The sequence below is a fragment of the Apus apus genome, chromosome 2, assembly GCF_020740795.1.
Source record: "Apus apus isolate bApuApu2 chromosome 2, bApuApu2.pri.cur, whole genome shotgun sequence".
NCBI lineage: Eukaryota > Metazoa > Chordata > Aves > Apodiformes > Apodidae > Apus > Apus apus.
Window position 1 is genome coordinate 87935509 of NC_067283.1, and position 19392 is coordinate 87954900.

Here is a 19392-nt window from a genome sequence, read left to right on the forward strand (position 1 = left end):
CCAGAAAAGATCCATTTTTCTTATTTGTGGAAAAGTTAAAAAAGCAAAATTTGCAATCTATGAACCAGTATTTGCAGAAAAGTGATATACCAACTGGCCTTGCTATAGACATAAACTTTTCATCCAGCACTCCTTAATGAAAATAAAATCCAGTGGCCACATCTAACTTACCAAATGATAATTTGGAGCTGCAATCAGAGGTTGTACCTGGGTAGCACCTGGTGGCACACAAAGCATTTATCTGAGATGTGTCATCAGGACCTCTCATTTACCACACACACAAGGAGTAAAAAGCATTTGTTACGCAAATAGGAGTAGGAATGGGAAGATTTGTTCTGGAGACTGTTGAAAGCCTAACAGGAAAGCAAATTTTATTCTTATCAGCTGGGAAAACAATTGCAAAACATAATCTTGTTTTGTCTGGCTTGCATTTTGCTCTCCTTCTTTTCATTTTTAAGATGATACCAGCTCTAACTTCTGTGCAACTTTTTTGTTTGTTTCATAGCCCATTTTTTTTTTCAGAAATTCCTTCACTGGCAGCTACTTTTATGTCACTTTTATCTCAAACTTGATGCTTAAAATCTATTCTGTGGCACCAAGACAATTAGTGGCTTGTTGACTGCTATTCCTTCTGTTTTTCAGTATTCTATTAAGTAAATTTTACAGTCCAAATAGTGAATATAGAACTAAGTGGATCTCTTTGCAGAAAACTGGAAAAAAAATATATTGCTAGCAATGTTACTGTGACAATCTATGTACTGTAATATTAAAGCTATATTTTAAACAGGGTAATTTGTAATCAAGACTGAGGGTAAATGTAAAAAGTCAGTGAATGATAATTGTATGTAATTTGAGCCCCTGGAAAGGATATCTTAGATTATGTACAATGCAACTGCAAAATAGAAAAGACAATCACTCACATCAATAAAGACTCACTTGAAAAGCTTCTTCCTATTCCCTTGGCAAGTACTGCCATCAGCAAAAGCAAAAGCAGGACCGAGTGTGCCTCAAAATGCAGTTCATTGCACTGCAGTGTTCACCATATCACATGCTTTTCCACATCCAGATCAGAATAATAATATTGAGTGTAGGGAAAACTCCAGCAAGGTTCCTTGAATTACATTTTATATTAAGTCTGTAGGGCAAGGGCATCCATTTAAATTGTGCACTTGCCAGCGACTGACTGCACACTGATATCAGTGAGAGAGGCATGGGCTGTACAAACTGGAGGTGAACTCTAAACTCTGCTGTAGGACTGCTATATGCTGGTGGTGTTCTACTGAGGTCACTGATGGTATATACCCTCATGGATACCAGTGTGAGAAAGATGAGGATCACCTTTGCTGTAAACAAGAAACTCAGATAATGAGCTTACAAGTTAAAATGAAAAAGAAGAAAAAAGACTGGAGACCTCAGTCTGGCCTTGCCATGCTGAGAATGGATTTAAATTTCACTTATCATGCAGACCTTCCTCATGCTGCTTGTCAGCCTTGATGCCAAATACTGGTTTCAGTGGTTTACCAACCCTCAAAATAAACTAAGACTGAAAGCATTTGGTTATACCTCTGAGCACCACAGAGATCTCTAAAATTTCCAGCCTTTTTTGGCTATTAATGTAACTCCTATATGTTAGGGGAAAAACAGACCTACAAGTCATGTTTCAGTGCCTGAGTGACTCCCACTCCAAGCAGCAAATTGGTCTTAGGCTGGTAAATTTTCCACTCTAAAAGATCAAAGTTTTAGGGTAGAGAGGACAGCATTGACTTTCTGGTATTTTTCATGCTAAATGGGAGATGACCCTTAGGAATTTTTAGCAGGTCCTTTTAAGTCTTGAAGCTATGCCAGTGTACAGTTCACAGGTGGAGAATGATTAAGGAGTAAATGCCATGATCGCAGATAGCAAAGACAGACACATCAGAATCTCTGGAGACATTCAAGACCCTCCTGGTTGCAGTCCTGTGTAATGTACTCTTGGGCAATCCTGCTTTAGCAAGGGGGTTGGACTAGATGATCCCTAGAGGTCCCTTCCAGCTGTGATGATTCTGTGATTCTCTGAATGAGGACATTTGGCAGCCATACATTGAATCCTGAGAGATATTATGCAGTTAAAGGAGGTTCTTACCAGATAGGTACAGGAGATGTCAATTCAGGACAATTGTCTGTAGTGTGTGGTTACCCTCAGTGCACGTAGCAAGCTTCAGATTTCAAAAAATAGGATTGCAGTCACTGGGTGGATGGGATTTCAGGTCATTTTCAGTACAAATCATACACTAACTAGAAGCAACCATTGATTGCTTGGGATGAGCCAAATTGCTTGATGATATCATATGAAGTCTTTTGGCATCGTCCTGGTATCTTAGGAGACCAATGAAATTGACACAGCTCAAGGCTGCTAGAGCTCCTTCCTTATAAAAGAAGCAATACAGGCAGTCCTGGCAATCAATACCTCCCTGTCCTGCCAAGTTCTTCTGACTCCATTTCAAATCCGTAATATCCAGATGACTTTCTTGAGCTTTTTGAAACATCCAGGATGACAAGATGGTCTGTTGAGAACAAGCAAAGTGAGATCTGTCTTAACATGGAGAAATTACCTGGTTTATGTGATCAATTGTTGTGTTTTGAGAACAGTATGACTCTATTTTTTTTTTCATCTCATTAAAATATGTATTTATATGCAGAAATTCTTATCTACCCATGCCATGGGGACTGTGTCCAAACATACAGCTGATCATCCTTCTTTCTTAAAATGCCTTGAGTGATTCCTAGGTCAATCAGCCTGATTGTTTTATTCATTTATTCATGAAATGAGAATTACTTTGATCACCACTAAATAAGTCTGATTCAAAATAACAGGCAGTAACCAAGAATTATACAATGAGGAATTGCTTCTTCATAATTTAAAAATGCTTTATTTATTATTATTATTATTATTATTATTATTATTATTATTATTATTATTATTATTATTATTATTATTATTATTATTATTATTTAATCACAGTCCTGAACAGAAAATAGAGGACTATCTGGAAATTAGTTCTGAATTGTTGATTATCAGTGCCATTACGCTGTGCAAGCTGAAAATGTGAGGAACTGCTTAAGCTTACATCACTGATATAAGGTTCCTCTGGGGGTACATTCCTTCTGCCATTTTCAGCCTGGACCACAATGAGAGCAGTATTACTACCGACAGGTGACAGCAGAAGTTCTTGAGAGGTACAGAAGTTTACTTCAGGCACTTCAAGGAAGTGGGGCTCCTTCCTGTAAAGAAAAAACAGATTATATGTATTTTTAAAGTGCAAATCATTACTGTGCACCCATCCCTTGATCATACAGAATACTTCAGTCCATAGTACTGTTATGTATACTCTATTGAATCTGTACATTTTCTTTGAGGAGTGCTAAAAAAATTCATTTCTCCCTACACTATAAAATTTAGTGAAGGAATTCTAGTACATAATGATTACATGACTTAAAGACTATGCAGGTTTTGGATTTCTTCCACATTCTGACTTTGAAGTGATCTTTCATAACCTACCTTGAAAATAAGAATGTCTTATTTAACATTTTTTATTTTCTGCACTGTATAGTACTGTTATTTCTAATCACCAGCTGAAAGGGCAAAAAAGCAGGGTGCAAGAATCCAGGAGATTTCTGGAGTTTAGATACAATTCCTTAATACAGATGCTGGATGGGTCACAAACTGGAAGTGCTGCTGCTGGATTACTTACTCATGGATAAGGAAATACTGGTTGAAAATGTGATACTAAATTACAGTCTTGACTGTGATTACCATGACAGGATAGAGCTTAAGATCCCTTCAAGATGGGCAAAAAGGGGTAAATGGGGAGCTACCTGCTAGCCAGCCTAACCTCAGTCTCCAGGAAGTTTGTGGAGCAAATCTGCCTGGAAACCACACCCAGGCCTACCACACAGTATCCCACAATATCTTCCTAGGAACTCAGCGAGAGACAGACTAGAGAAGCATACTGCTAAGTGGTGAACAATGGCTGGATCACCAGGCTCCAAGATTTGTGATCAGTGGGTGGTATAAAGTCCAACTGATGGGCAATCACTAAGTGTGCCCCATGGGAGTGACCTGAAGCCCATACCACGATCAATACTGGTTAATGCCTACTAATGACCTAGGCAAGGACACAGTATGTATCCCTAAACAGCCTGCAGCTGACAATGCATTGGTGGTCACATGGAGAGCTGGGGTAAGTCAGTCTGAAGGGCATGACAGCCACTTGCATGGGCCTCATCAGGCAACCAGAAAAGTCATGAAGCTCTAGAAAGAACAGTGCAGAGTCCTGGGACTCTCCAATGCAAATGTTGCAGAGTCCTGGGGCTGGGGCCAGGCTGACTGAGGAGAAGCTCTGCAGGAAAGGACTTGCAGGTCCTACTAGCAGAAAGTGGAACAGGCATGAATAGTGAGCCAAAGTGATGATGGAGGGTCATCAAATGTTGGCCAGTATTATCACATCATGGACAGGTCAACAGAAGGGATTATTGCCCTTCCCTTGGCACTTGTGAGAACATTCCTGGACAACTGTGTCTGGTCTTGAGTTCCTCAGTACTGAAAGAAAAGCAAAAAAAGGGGAAAGTCTCACAAAGGGACACCAGGATGGTTCAGGTGTCATACAGAGACGAGGGACCTGTGTTTATTTGGCTTGATGAAAAGAAGGCTACAGAAGGATCTAATTTCAGTCTTAAATTACAGATCCACACTCTTTTGGAGGTGCACAGGGAGAGGCTGAGAGTTTACAAGTGACTTGCAAGAAAAAAGATGGAGATAGGTATGAAACTATCTGCTATTTCTAAACCACTAGTGACACCTAGTTTCCGAGAAAAATACTGGTAGTGACTGTAGCACTGGAACTTGGAAAAATGCACCAGATTGCATTTATGATGCTACAAGTTCAGTAATTTTAAGGTTCTGGGTAGCATAACCACAAACTAATAAATCTTGATAACAAAAACATGTGCATTAAATTCCTATTACTATAAAGGATACAGAGCTTGTAGGTGTGGCCTCTCAGTAGAAGGCACTGGCTCTGTAACAGAGATATTTCTGTGTTTGTGCTCTCAGCATGAATCTTTCATTTTTCACTAAGAACTGACTCCCTGATTGTCCACACACCAGACATACTGATGTGCACTGAGACAGCCTTTGGGGTGCTACTATTTGGTTCCTCAGGTGGGAAATCTTGGAGTCGAAGTGGAAGCAGCTTATTCACAGGTAAGTCCTGTTCTCATAGGCAACATAGATGCAACTGAGTCAGGTCTGGGTTGAGCTGCTCTGCTTACAATACTCCAAAGCCAGCAGAGTACTGGGAAGGCTGTGAGCCTCCTTTCTATCACTCTGGCCCCAGTTCAAGTTGAAACAAAAGCAAAGCAAATGGCCATTCTAGGCCCTGGAGGACTGTCCAGGGAAAGGTCAGATTCTCCTTTCTGAGACAAGAGCAAATCTCTGTCATGCATGTTGGCTTGGAAATTCTGTTTGTTGGGGACAGAAAGTCAAAAATATGTGACACAGCATAGAGGTTCTCACAGTCAGAAGAGGGGAAATGTCAGATGACTATGCCTGTGGGCAGGTACTTCTCTCCCAGCATCGCTACAATGCTCTGAGCCACAGCATCTTTACCCTGCTCCCAAACATTCCTGCCCCTTGCTCACCATGACCCAAGAGAAATAAAAATCCTAGTTACATAGAAAAGAGGGGCTTTTATTCTAACTAGGCAACAGCTGTGGCCTCATGTGACAGGACAGGAGAGTCACCTAGCAATAAAGCAAATGGTGGTGTGGGGAATGGTCCGTCTTCTCTCCCCCCACTAAGACTAAACAAAATGCCTTCCAAGCCAGCAAAGCAAGAGTGGTGTCTTTTTGCTGATTTAGCCAAGGACAGACTGGAACAGGCCCCTTGCTCTACCAGGTAAGTCCACAGCAAGAAAAGAGCATAAGGGTTATGGTAACTGGCAGGAAAATGGACAATAGGTAAAAGACTGCCTAATAGGTTAAAGCCTGCCTCTGACACAGTACATACCTGGCCAGTGCTAACTGGCTGATTTGAACAGTGGTACTTTCTTGAACAGTGATTTCTGATCTATAAAAGAGGGCAAGATCTGCAGGCCGGAGCTCTCTGCCTGCCTGGGAGGAGACCCTGCTGCAGCACCAGAAGCCCCTGGAACCCAGCCCCGCTGCTCGGAGGAGCCGAGGGGGGCACCTGTACCCGCTCCGCAGGGAATCCCCGCTCCCGAGGGATTGATAACCGCCTGAGCCTGCCCGGCTGGAGCTGCCCGAGCCTGACACCGGAGCCAAACCGGACCGGAGCCCGCAGCTGCCTGCCCGGTCCGCCTGCCGCTCTGCCCCGGGGTTGGAGCCCCCGCCACCCGCGGAGGAGCCGCGTCCGCCCGCCCGCTGCTGGGGGGTCACCCCCGGTACCGGGAAGCCCTACGACCTGCTGCCGGGCCCGGCCAGCTGGAAAGAAGCCGCATCCCAGGAGCCACACGCTACGGAAGGGTAAACACACACACTCACCAGCTTTCCTATCGGGCTCAGCTCCTACCCTTTTACTCCATTGATTCCACACCTCTCCCTCGGAGTGTGCATTTAATAAGACCATAGTACTTTTGAATTATTTTCCTGACATGTCCCTAGCTCTCCTGAGCCTTGGTCCCTCAGCTTGTGTTAACCCTCAATAAACCGGTTAATTCCTAAACTAAACACTGGTCTCAGTAGCCATTTGTGAGCATGGTGAGGCTGGTACTAAAACACAACCCTGCAGCGGCCGCTCCTCCGTGAGAGGCAGCGCCACGTGTGACCCTCGGTCTCATTCAAAACCCCTGCACATTGGGGGGTGAGGGGCAGGTTGTGGAAGCACCTGACAGCCGGTAGCCCCCCTGGCATCGGCTCGAGACAGGTGGCATGGACCACGACCAGACAATGACAGCGTCTGGTCACCACTTTATTAACTGCAGATGGCTGAAGAAACGTGGGCTTTCCATGGCACTCGCATCTGACTCCTGCATGCGACTGCTCGTCCATTGCCAACTCTGACAATGTTCTGAGTCAGGACAAAACAATGGCACAGAAGACAAATACAGCAGAGGACCATGTCATTAGCAACTACTAGCAAAATTACCATGCTTGAGTCATGTTCCTGAAGATGTTGCAAGAGCAAACTAAGAACCCCTGCACAAATTTCTTTCTGGGTACCCTCTCATCATTTATTGTCATCAAAAAAGACATGGATTTTATTTAGGGTCTCCACCATGCATTTGGGGAACTTTGACTACTGCAGTAATGGTTGTTTTGGACAACATAACTGAAGGATAGTGTGCAGAAGATATGGCTGATAGCAGACTTTTCCATTCCACTCTGCCTGCTCATCAAGCAGTAGGATTCTGTGGATAAGCACACTCCAGAAGACAAGTACCCTCTGTACTGAAGGATCACACTGATATGCAAGTAAATTTCAGGTGCTCTACATGCCATGTACGTGAACTTGTACCAGTACACACCAAGTTATATATTTCTCAGTAAATGTGAATAGTATATAGACACACACAGTCTAGAGCACTACTCCACCATCCTGCTCAAAGCAGGGTCACATATGATGTCAGACCAGGGTGGTCAGGGCTTTATCCAGCTGAGTCTTGAAAATCTTCAAGGATGGAGACTGCTAACCTTGCTGGGCAACCTGTTCAATTCTGTAACTGTTCTTGTGGTGAAAAACATTTTTCTTACATCTAGTTTGTACCTTCTGTTTCAGTTTATCATCATTGTTTCTCAGCCTCTTATCATGCATGTCCATGAATCTCTTAGTTTTCATAGAATCACAGAATCACAGAATATGCTGAGTTGGAAGGGACCCATCAGGATCATCAAGTCCAACATAGTGCACCCCAAGAATCACCCCATATGCCTGAGAGCGTCATCCGAATGCTTCTTGAACTCAGGCAGGCTTGGTGCTGTGACCTCTTCCCTGGGGAGCTTGTTCCAGTGCTCAACCAACCTTCGGGTGAAAAACCTTCTCCTGATATCCAACCTAACTTCTCCTGATTCTACTTCCTGCCATTTTCCTGAGTCCTGTCATTGGTCACAGGAGTGAAGAGATCAGTGCCTGCCCCATCTCTTCCCCTTGTGAGGAAGCCACAGACTCCAATGAGGTCACCCCTCAGCCTCCTCTTCTCCAAGCTGAATAATCCAAGTGACTTCTGCTGCTCCTCATAAGTCATCCCTTCCAGACCCTTCACCAGCCTTCTCAGTAACCTCCTCATAGGTATTTGAAAGATGCCATTAAGTTTCCTCAAAGCCCTCCCTTATCCAGGTTAAACCAGCTCAGTTTCTTTTGTCTCTCCTTCTGGGTTCTGTGCTCCAACTATCTGACCACCTCGGTGGCTTTCTGCTGGATTTACTCAAGCCTATAAGTATCTTCCCTGTACTAGGGGAGGCCAAACCTGGATGCACTATTCCAGATGTAATTTAATGAGTGCTGAGGAAAGGTGAATAAGCACTTCCCTTAAACCTCTGGCTATGCTTGTGGTAGTACAGCACAGTATGCTGGCAGCCACCATCTCCAAAACCATGAGCTGAGTACACAGTAACAAAATACAGTTTCTGCTTCCTACAGTTGAACAGTTTCTGGGACATCATCTCCTTTAATGGACCACAAAGGTGAATCAGCCCATTTCTTTTGATTTAAAGTAAAAATTAAATTTGCATTTTCAGAAATTTTAAGCAGGTTCTTCACACAGTATATCAGTACATTGCAGATTTTCCTTTTCCTTGCAAAGATAACATTATTTATAAGAATGTGCTTTACTGCTTTTATGCTGTGACTGAGCTGTATACACTCTAGGGTGTGTATTAATGAACCATTAATATATTGCTCAAATGTTTAAAATTACTCAGCCTAATGTTTCATGCCTTTCTGCACACCTGAATTAATACATACCCTGGAGTGCTTTTTTGCAGTTACAGCACTCTCTCTACAAGGGAAAACTGGGACTTGATTGCATCCATGTATTAATCATAGTGTATGTTTACATACTATGACCTCACTTAATAGCGTAATGATGAAGCAGCCGGATGTACATGGCTGTCTGGCTGCATGCCGGGCTTAGGAAAGAAAGAAGGTTTTCTACAAACATCCTCACATCTCCACAGAGAGCCAAAGAAATCACAGAAATGCCAGAGAGACTTTTCTTTTTTGTTTAGACTGTACAATCTATCTTTCTACATAAAATATGGGAATGCCTTGCTGTATCACATACACGTATCTCAGTAAGTGGTTTTTGTTAATCTGCTAAGTAGCAAATAATTTCTGACTGTAATGAATTACATTAAAAGGTGAAGTGCTTAGTGGCAGGAACTCATGTAAAAGAATGATTATTCACCCTGAGATTTTTGGCTCCAGTAGGCAGCTCCTGTAAGCTACTTCAGTGGACTTCTTCCTTCCATTTAAGCTGTCTTTTGTTCTCTGCCTGCAGAGCTTCACACTGACTTAGCTCATTTTTTTATTTCTTTTTTTTAATATTTATTTCTAATTTCTGCCAGGGATATGCCCTCTTGTTATACAGATAGCAAATGGGTTTTCATGTTTCTGAAGAAATTACTCAGATGAATCACCACCTCTTGGTCAGTAATAATTTTAACAGCTTTATTTCTGGGTCTTCTTTTTGTGTTTCTCCATTTTTCATGTCCCTGTTGGGATACGGAAGCAGGATCATTTACACAGAATTGAGTCATGAGGTACACCAGCATGTTGTTACACATGGAAAAATATTATTAAGTATGAAACTTCAGAAAATGTTATACTGGATGAACCAGATGCTTGGAACACTAAACAAGAACTCAAATGTCTGTGTCATATTTTTGAGATCCAGGTAACAATTGGTATGCTAACACAAATGCTCAGATGGGAAACAGGACTAGAGAAACCCCTTTTTTCCTTTTATATTATTGCACCTCCTGGGTGGGACTACTTGAGAAAGAGCTACAAAATAAAGAGAAAAATGACAATAGGTCAGCCTCATACAGAGAAAGATCTGGTCTGTTCTGATGCAAGCGCTGAGTTTCAGCTCAAACCCCACAAGGCTGATAAGCAATGTTTAGTAAATGAATACATACATAGATTTTTTTTTTTACCACTTTTTTACTGTGTAAAATAAGGGTTCTTAAACAATACAAGTGAAGCACAGAATATTACTACGAATAAAGAAATAATCTAGTTACAACTCTGGGCTTCAAGAGAAAACAACTTCTAAAGATGACAGCTGTTTAGGGGAGAATATCAGACTGGTGTGCCCTGGGGGAAACAAAGTTAAAATTGACTCTGAGACTAAGACAGGTTCATATCAATAAACCATGCAATGAGATATGTGGGCTCAGTTAAGAGCAAAGTAGTCAGGTGGTGTTTATTTTTAACATAGTTTATACCTTTTGGATCTGGCAGGTAGAGTGCAGTTCTGTAGAGTAATAGTAGCCAAGTCACACTGAACTACATGATCACCGGAGCACAGAGGATGGCCGGTTTCACTGGGGCTTTGCCTCTCTTGCCTCTCTGGTCACTCTGTTAACCAACACAAACTACCATCTTTGCCACTCCTTTGGCCTTATCTGAAAGATGAGAGATTATAGACAATCTGGCTTATCTACCTTAATACTGATCTTATTTAAAATGTTGCCTTTTCTTGACAGTTTCAGAGAAAATATCTAAACCTGTATTATCTGTTGTCATCTTAACTTTGAAATGCTTAGCAAGAAAAGATCATACTCTTTTCTGGTGGCAGTTTCATTTTGATTGTGCCTGCAAGAGTAGCAGGAGCTAAGGCCAGATAAATTTGCTGAAGGGCAGTCCAAGAAACAGGGTTCAATGTTCTGATGATCAGCTGGGTTCAGGCAGAGAAGAAGGAGCACATACAGGTTTGTGGCTTGAAACAGTGACTTTTGAGAGAGCCCTAGAGTCAAGATGTCATGTTCCCCAGCACCTCAGTAGAAGTAGGCTGCCTCTCTGAATTAAGACTGGGTAATAGAAATGCTAAGATATCTGGCAAATAAGTAAACAAAATGCAAAGATGTGGAACGATGTGGTTTGGGTTTTTTTACCTTTCACACAATGCACCATAAGCCTTGATATTTTAGACACAGATTGGCCCTTGTAGTGCTTTAAGACTTCCTAGGATTCCCTCAAGATAACAGAACTTAAAACTTTCAACTGTTACTAGGGTTAAATTCCCCTCTTAAGAAAGGTTTTAACTGGATGTCCTTGAGTGAGGCGAAAAGAGGAACAAAAATTCTGCGACCAGCACATGACATGTAATGATGTTGTACAGCCTCCTGGTCACCACAGTCTGAAACGTCATTACATCTTTGAACCAGCTAGAGCTTCCTGGTCCCACGTTCTACTCAAACATCAACCAAGTAATTTATTCACGGACATTGTTTTATGCTTTCATGGGGCTCCTTTCTTCAGGAGCAGGAGAACACAGCAGGCTACCACTAACCCACAGTGGTCAGACAGAAAGGAAGCAGCACAGAATTTTGTTCTTAGGAAATCAGAGGAAAGACATTAGTATGGTTTGAGCACAGCAACGGGTGGAAGAAAATTTGCCATCTGTTGGCAGCTCCGCCCCTCTGGACGTGGGTGAATTTTTTAAGAGCAGGTGAATAATGTATGAATTGTTTCTGAATAAAAGCTGAAGTTTTGAATGCTCCACAGCTAATGAACCCTTCATTGTGCATGCTTCCTGTCTGAGAGTCACTTCACTTGGAGTAAGTCTTGTGGTAAATTTCTATTAATTGACTGCATAAGCACAGCTTCTAAAATTAGATTACTAATGTAAACATTTACAATTAAAAAATTAAAATGAGCTGTAAAGATTTATGGGGAAAGTAAAATCTCAGTTGTGCTATATATTATACACTATTTTATACAGACAGTAAATCATTCTCTGTATTTAAATATATTTATTTACAGAACAAATACCTATCTCAGATTTATTCTTGTTTGTAAAATCTTCCAATGATTTACAATGAAAGATGCAGAGGAAGCAACAACAAACATTTCTACAATCATTACTATAATTTACTATCAAATTCCTGCTCTTTTTCCTTATCTTTTTTTTTTTGCTTTAATATCTAAATTTCACTCTTAGTTGCTATATACTTTTTAAACTAGTCTGGTACATGAGAGAAATGTTTATTTTGCCATGGTTACCCACAAGTTTCTCCTATTAACATCATAGAATCATAGAATGGTTTGGGTTGGAAGGGACCTTGAAGGTAATCTAAATCCAACTACCCTGCAGAATATATGCCTCCAGAAAAATGGTATCTGAATGTTAGTTACTGGACTATCATTCATATTTCATTTTTCTAATGCTAGTATCTGTGTTAGCTCTTAATTTTCCTTCACTGAACAGTTCCACTTAATGCCAGAGTGTCCTCTGCTGTACATAGCAAAACCAGCAATATATTACACGTTCTTTCATTCATGGTGATCAAAATACAGTGAATTGATAGAAAAAGAGGCTCTCTACTTCTTCTCACTTATATTTCTCTGCCAGAAGCATTTCTGAAAAATCCTTTCTTAGTTCCCCAAAAATCATTCATGCTACAGATGATTTTGTAAATAGATTTTCCATTAAAACGCCCTAACATTCCCACCTCGCCCTCACTGACGTTTTGTTTAAAGACAAGATTGCACTAAGAACAAATACTAGGAAAATTGCCTGAAAACAGTCCTCTGGGAAATCTTCTCTGAATGTCAGACATGAAACAGGGAGTAAATTTTTAAAGTTTAAAAAAGACTCTACAGTTTGTTTGTGGTTTGTTGTTGTTGTTTGTTTGTTTTCATAATTAGCTTTCTGGTGTTTGGTAAGAACAAACTGGATGTGTGAAAAGTTATAGGAATACTCCGTTCTAAGGGTAATAATTTACCATTGCCAAGATGTAGCAAACGCTGCCAAGAGTAAGCTATACGCATATTTTCCTAATTAATACACACATTTTTATAGAAATATTAATTCTGAGAAAGACATTAACTTCAGTCCTAATTATTAGCTACAGAAGCAGGATTCTGGATAGATGTGTAGAAGTTGTAAGTTCTCTGAAAATGTAAGTTATTTTGGTGATGGTTAAGTAATTGATGTTCAGGTGTTTTTAGAGGAGCAGCAGGAAAGCTAGAAATGGACATTTGTGCTAGAAATGCTACATGTGTTCAGCAGCACAGAGCACCTTCCATGTAAGAAAAACTGACTTGGATCCTTCAGCCTGAAAAATGACTGAAGATGATACAACACAAAACCAAGGAAAAAATGCAAAGGTGAGCAGAGAACCATTTTTATTCACTATTTCTGAAACAGCAGAAGTAGCAAGGGTACCACAAAGCTTTAAGTGAACAGGTCTCAAGCAACTCAAGAGCTCCTGGAGCGAGTCCAGAGAAGGCCCACAGGGATGATGAAAGGCCTGGAGCACCTCTCCCTGAGTTGGGGCTGTTGAGGCTGGAGAGGGCTCTGGGGAGACCTCAGAGCGGCCTTCCAGTACCTGAAGGGGCTGCAGGAAAGCTGGGGAGGGGCTCTTCCCAGGGTGTGTAGTGGTAAGACAAGGGGTGCTGGTTTTAAACTGGAAGAGCGGAAATTCAGAAGACGCTGTAAAGAAATTCTTTCCTGTTGGGGCGGCGAGGCACTGGCACCGGCTGCCCCCTCCCTGGAAGTCTTCCCAGCCAGGTGGGATGAGGCTTGGAGCAACCTGGTCTGGCGGGAGGCGTCCCTGCCCTTGCAGGGGGGTTGGAACTCGATGATCCTCCGGGTCCCTTCCAACCCAAGCCTGTTCCTCAGCCCGCCAGGGGAAAGCAGCCCACCGCCCCGGGTTGCCGGGGTTCCCAGGACCCCCCCAGGACTCCCAGCCCCCCCCCGCCCAGGACTCACGGGCCCTCCCCAGGACACCCCCACGCCCCCCGAGCCCCCCCCCGCGACCCCCGGGCCCCCCCCAGGACCCCCCCACAACTCCCAGACGCCCCCACGACCCCCGGGGCCGCCCCCGCCCCGAAGGCCGCGCCCCGCGCGCGGGCTGCCGGGACTGGGGGAGGCGGCGCGCGCCGGCGGGTGACGCGCGGCCTCGCGCTGGGCCCCGCCCCGCCGGAAGCGAGGCCGGAGGAGAAGGGGGGCGGGGCCGGCGCCGCTCTCCGGGAGGGCCGGGGCCGCCATTTTGCGGGCGCCGGGCTGCCGCGGCCTGCGGAAGTGGCGGCCGGCGGGGCGGGAAGGGACGGGGTTCGCTCGGCTCCTCCCCCGCTGGGGCGGAGAGGCGGGGACTGAGCGCGGCCCAGGCGGGCCGGGCCGGTGGGGCCGAGAGCGGCCCGGCTATGTCGGCGTTCTCGGAGGCGGCGCTGGAGCGGAAGCTGTCGGAGCTGAGCAACTCGCAGCAGAGCGTGCAGACGCTGAGCCTGTGGCTCATTCACCACCGCAAGCACTCGGCGCTCATCGTCAGCGTGTGGGAGCGGGAGCTGCGGAAAGGTGAGGCCGGTGTGGCCGCCGCCGGCCGCGGGCCTCGCCCTGCCCTCGGGGGCCGGCTGGGGCCTTCCTGGGGGGCGGTGGGTTGGCGGGCGGCGGGAGGAGGCCGCCCTGGGGCGTGCGGCTGCCGAGGGGAGGGGGGCAGGGCTCCCCGGCCTGGCCAGCCGTGGAAGGGGGGAGGGAGGGAGGGGGAGGTGCCCCCTCGCCACCTCGAGAGAGCGGAGCTACGGGAACAAGTGTTAGACCCCAGGCTTCGAAATGTTCCTGTCTGTGTGCTAGGAGGTGCTTCTCCTTTTTTTCCCCACTTCCCTAGCTCCTCCTCCCTCCCCCATTCCACCTTCCTCAGTGAGATGCGTCTGAAGAGGGTACATCTTACGTTTTACTCCCTTTTTTTTTTTTTTTTTTGTGGCAGGAGAGAGGAAAGTGGGAAAAAGGAAGGCAGCAAGCACAAGGTTTAGGGATTTTTGTTTCAGTACTTGTAGTTACAGCCTTTCCAAGACGACCTTTATAGGCGTTGTCTGTAACCGTGTTTAGCTGTAATACTGTTTAAATTTCCTGACGCGGTGGCTTTGTCCACTTATGCCAACAGCAATTCTTGTAGGGGAACTGAGGATGGCAGTAATGGGGGGAAGAGCAATTTAATGTGTCCAAAGTGGATTTTTACTTTCTCATTTTGTCAGATGTTACTATGCTAACATCGATGTTAGCATAGTAAAGACGTGTGCTTCTTTTGCTGTATCGAGTAGTTGATGTTGAGTGTGCAGGCTTACATTCTTATGTGGCTTTCCTTTTAACAGGAAAAACCTTGCGGCTATAGGCAGTGATTCAGTGGCTGGAAGGCAGAAATGGCATATGAAGGTTTATTTGACCTGATTGAAAAATAACTTGGTCTTAAGTTGACTCACTTAAAAAATAACCTGCTGGAACTCTACTTTCCTCTAGGAAATGTTATGTCTTCCAGTAGCTTTCTTTGAAGCCTCATTAATATGTGGATCTTTAAAGGGAAAAGTTGAAGGCTAGATTTTGAAATGGAGAAGCAAAACAGCACTAAGCTGTCACAGGACTTTTTATAGAGAAACCACTCCCTTAGCTTTTTTTCCAACTAAGATGAATAGTAGACTTGCAGAAGTGATGTGTAATGGAATACAAAGAGTGCATGGCTGGATCACAGCTACCTCATGATTAGGGGGCATAACCTAATAGTGAATGGATTCAACCACCTTTAAAATAAAAATCTGGATTATGAAATAGTACTAAACTTCAATATGAGAATACGTTCCTATAAACTGTAGGTTTTCACACAGCTGCTGTGTTTCTGTTTAAAATTCACTTTGTGTTGTGTCTTACCTTTCAGACTTTCAAGCATGAGTAAATTTTTTCTGTTGCCTAAAGAAAGACTCATTTGGTGGCATATTTGATCTTATGAAATAAACATTTTCACTGTCTTTGTTTCAAGCTTGCTTTCTTGTTCTGAGTACAAATTAATGGATCTCCCATCTACATCTGAAGCATTTAATGTTTCTGGGATTTCTAAACAAAAAACTTGAATATTTGGTGTTTTGAACTATATCAGAAAGGTCTCTTAAGCTAATTGGCACACAGCCAGCATTCTGGTTGCACATCTTAATTAACGTCCACACTCCCAGTTCATGTTGTACTGTTTGCCCAATTAGAAAAATGTTTGAAATGTGGGTTACATGTTTGAAGGTGGCATTGAGAGACATGGATAATGGTCTTCTTAAAAACTAATGGGAGTGCTTTGCTTTTTCTCATGTTTTCTCAGACCTTTTCTCAGGTCTGCCTTCCACTTTTAAGCCTGTTTTGAGAATGAGAATGCAGCTCAGGAGCTTCAGATGAGCATAGCTGCTATAATTGGTTTTATCTTCAGTTTGTTGTAGTCCAGCTTTTGCTGCTTCAAAGGAAGATTTTTCTGATGACCTTTTTTTGGAAGCCAGTCTTCCGTGTTCTATGGAAAGCATGTGACAGTCTACCTCTGGGAGGAGTAGGTTAGTTGCTTTCAAGGTTCTGGACCTTTTCTGGACTTTTAGGCTTTATCTAATGTATTTCTTCTTTTGTATGTTCCTCTACCACTTCATTTGAAGCTGGTATAGTAAAGATATACAGGATGTATTTTAATTTTCCATCTCTGACAGTACTATCTGAGCTTCATAAATGTTGGCTTACATTTGCCCAGTACTAACTTCTTGCAAATTGCAACACAGAATTGTAAGACAGTCCCTAATTCCCTAGAGTGGATTTAGGGGTCTAAGCAAACAGCATGTTGGAGAAGGAAAACCAGTATGCTATGAAGTGACTTCCATAAAACATCACAAAGCAGAACACTGGTAATGAGGCCATAAGTAGAGAAAGTTTAAAGCTCCTTACGTGCCCACTACATAAGCCATAGAAACATGATTTCTCTCCTACCTGAGAGGAAAATTATTTCTATTTTTGGAATACAGACAAAAATATTGGCATTGTCTGCTGCTGTGCTAGTCAGTAGTGTCCTAGAACTGAAAATTGAACCTTGCCCTTCTAAATTTTATTTCCTTTCTTAGTATCCCTTTTCTATTGCCACTTTTGTGTGCAGACCTTCCTTCCAGCCTAATCTCTTTCAGGCTCATGGGACATTGCATAACCAACTGACTTGAACACAATACAGTGTGGTACTGCGTGTTTTTTTCTGGATGCTTTCGGTTTTGGAAAGGATACCTTTCATCAGATCAACTTGTATGAACCTTTCTGAAGATGTCTTCAGTTATTAATGAAAACAGGTGCTAGGATCACAGCTCTTTTGCTCCTGAATGTTTGGTTGTGATTCTTTTATTTTAAAAGTAGTCTTTGTCTTTTTATTGTGTTGTAGTATTGGTGAAGAGGCAGCTTTTCAAATATGCAAGTAATTTAGGCACCATAAAATCTTGATCCCTTTCTGTTTACTTGGATTCTTTGTAGTGTTCAGGTCCCATATTAGGGCATCTCTACAGATCATTGGTTCCATACACCTTAATCTACAGGTTTTCTGCAGTTTAACTTTCATTGATTCTCTTGGTGAATTCTTGCAGTTAGATGTAAACGAGCGAAACCTGCCCATCTTTTTCATCACTTGAAGCACTTGCTTAACATGGGATTTGTCTTGCTGAACTCCAGTGTTGTTCAGGCTGTATCAAGACAGTTGATATAACTTGATTGCTGAAGAAGTATGCATATATAATACTAATACTACTATAATTTTTTAATGTAGTTCTTAAAATACTGGCATGTGAAATTCATGGGGTCATTCTTAGAAAGAATAAAAAATTGGAGGAAAGGGAGTATTACGTATTCTAGAATTGACTGTATGCTGAAAGTACTGATCTGAATTGGACAGACAGGCCTAGTGAATATCACAGATATTTAAGGAAATTATGTCTTACGCAGCCAGTAGTTTGATTAAGTTATCATATAGAGTAGCGTATTGTATGCTTCAAGAGACTTTGTAGAGACATGCTGTTTAATGACTGACCTCAAGTGTATGCTAATGGATGAACTAGCACTAGGGTGCAGCTGTGGAAGAGCTGGTGCTCTGCCTGGAGTATTAAGTATTCTTGGTACTGCATCTGTGAAAAACCACTCAGATGTCACTCCAGGTACTCTGCCTTTTAGTGTATATAGTGGGTTGATTTTTTTTCCTCTATTACTATGATTAGTGACAACTAGATTCTGTAGTGCATTGATCTTTTGTTCATTGATGAGTAAAACTGTAAGATTAATAGAATGCTTTTAACTTATATGCCAACTGCAATGAAATAACAAATATTTCTCCTATTTTGACAGATGCGCAGAGTTCTGCAATTACAACAGAAAAAGCTCTTTTTCCATTCGGCTGTTGGTTAAATGTCTTTATTTCTGATGCCTTTTTTTTTTCCCTAACAGTAACTTATGCTGTGCTGCTGCTGATAATCCAGCAAAATGAGTAGTTTTGAAATAGATGAGTTTCCTGATGGAAAGCTGGTGCTAGCACAAGGGAGATTGAGGATAGTGTCACTCGTTTAGGCTGCAGCCTGTATTAATGCTGTCTTATGCTGCTTTTGAGTGTATTCTTTTGAATTTAATAGTTGATTTATGAAGTCTACGAAGTATACTAGTTCAGTACTTCATGTAGAAGTGTGGCTTTTTGCTTTGGTACTTCTGATGTTGCAGCTTCATGATTGCTTCAAAGTAACTTCTGTGGATTAACGCCTGTGATAATGTTGCTACATGATGTAATTACATGACATACCTTTTGAGTGGGGCTTAGCAACAATTTTGTAAAGGCTTGAGAAGTGTGCTCTGAGGAAAATTAGGGTGCTTCAGCTAGGATGTAGAAAATGTAACAGTTAAATAGTTAATTACTTAGTAGTCATAAGTTTATTCAGTGTTTAAGTGAACAGTAAGGACTTGTTCATTAGGCTTCATGTGATATTTGCTTTTCTGGGTTAAAATGTGTTCTGTTTAAAAGGGAAAAAAGAAAATAAAATTGCTAAGTGTTTTGAGTTTGGAACTTTGCATTTCGAGCTCCAGTTAGTTGCTGTAATATCTTTTCCTGTCAACTCATTTTCTGTTAGCTTTTCAAGGTCCACCTCTGTTCCTTACTAGGTATTTACATCCTTGTGATATTTTAATAGTTGTTCTGTTGTATCTTTAAAACCAATTTTAGGTTTAGGTAGCTGTTTCCTCAGAGCCTGACATGGCATCTCTTAGTCTTGGAAACTGATGCTCAAGATTGCTCCCCCCCTTTCCTTCTCTCCTAATCACTTGATCTCTTGTTTTGTCTATCATCTGTCAACCCACCCCAGTCACACTCAGCATTGTTTTTGCTGCCAAGCTTATCCAGGTTAGCAGCCATTGTATATTGTCT

At 42.6% G+C, this 19392-nt stretch overlaps 1 protein-coding gene across 2 annotated transcripts in view; it reads left to right on the top strand.

The window, feature by feature from the left end:
- Positions 1-14283: 14283 nt before the first annotated feature.
- Positions 14284-19392, top strand: part of RPRD1A (regulation of nuclear pre-mRNA domain containing 1A) — a 44338-nt gene continuing 39229 nt past the window's right edge. Inside the window, exon 1 of one of the 2 annotated variants that reach the window (XM_051610770.1) lies at positions 14284-14519. In XM_051610770.1, coding sequence (XP_051466730.1) covers positions 14369-14519 — 151 coding nt within the window. In that variant the 5' untranslated portion in view covers positions 14284-14368. The remainder of the gene's footprint in view (positions 14520-19392) is intronic. The other variant, XM_051610771.1, reaches the window with a different exon arrangement.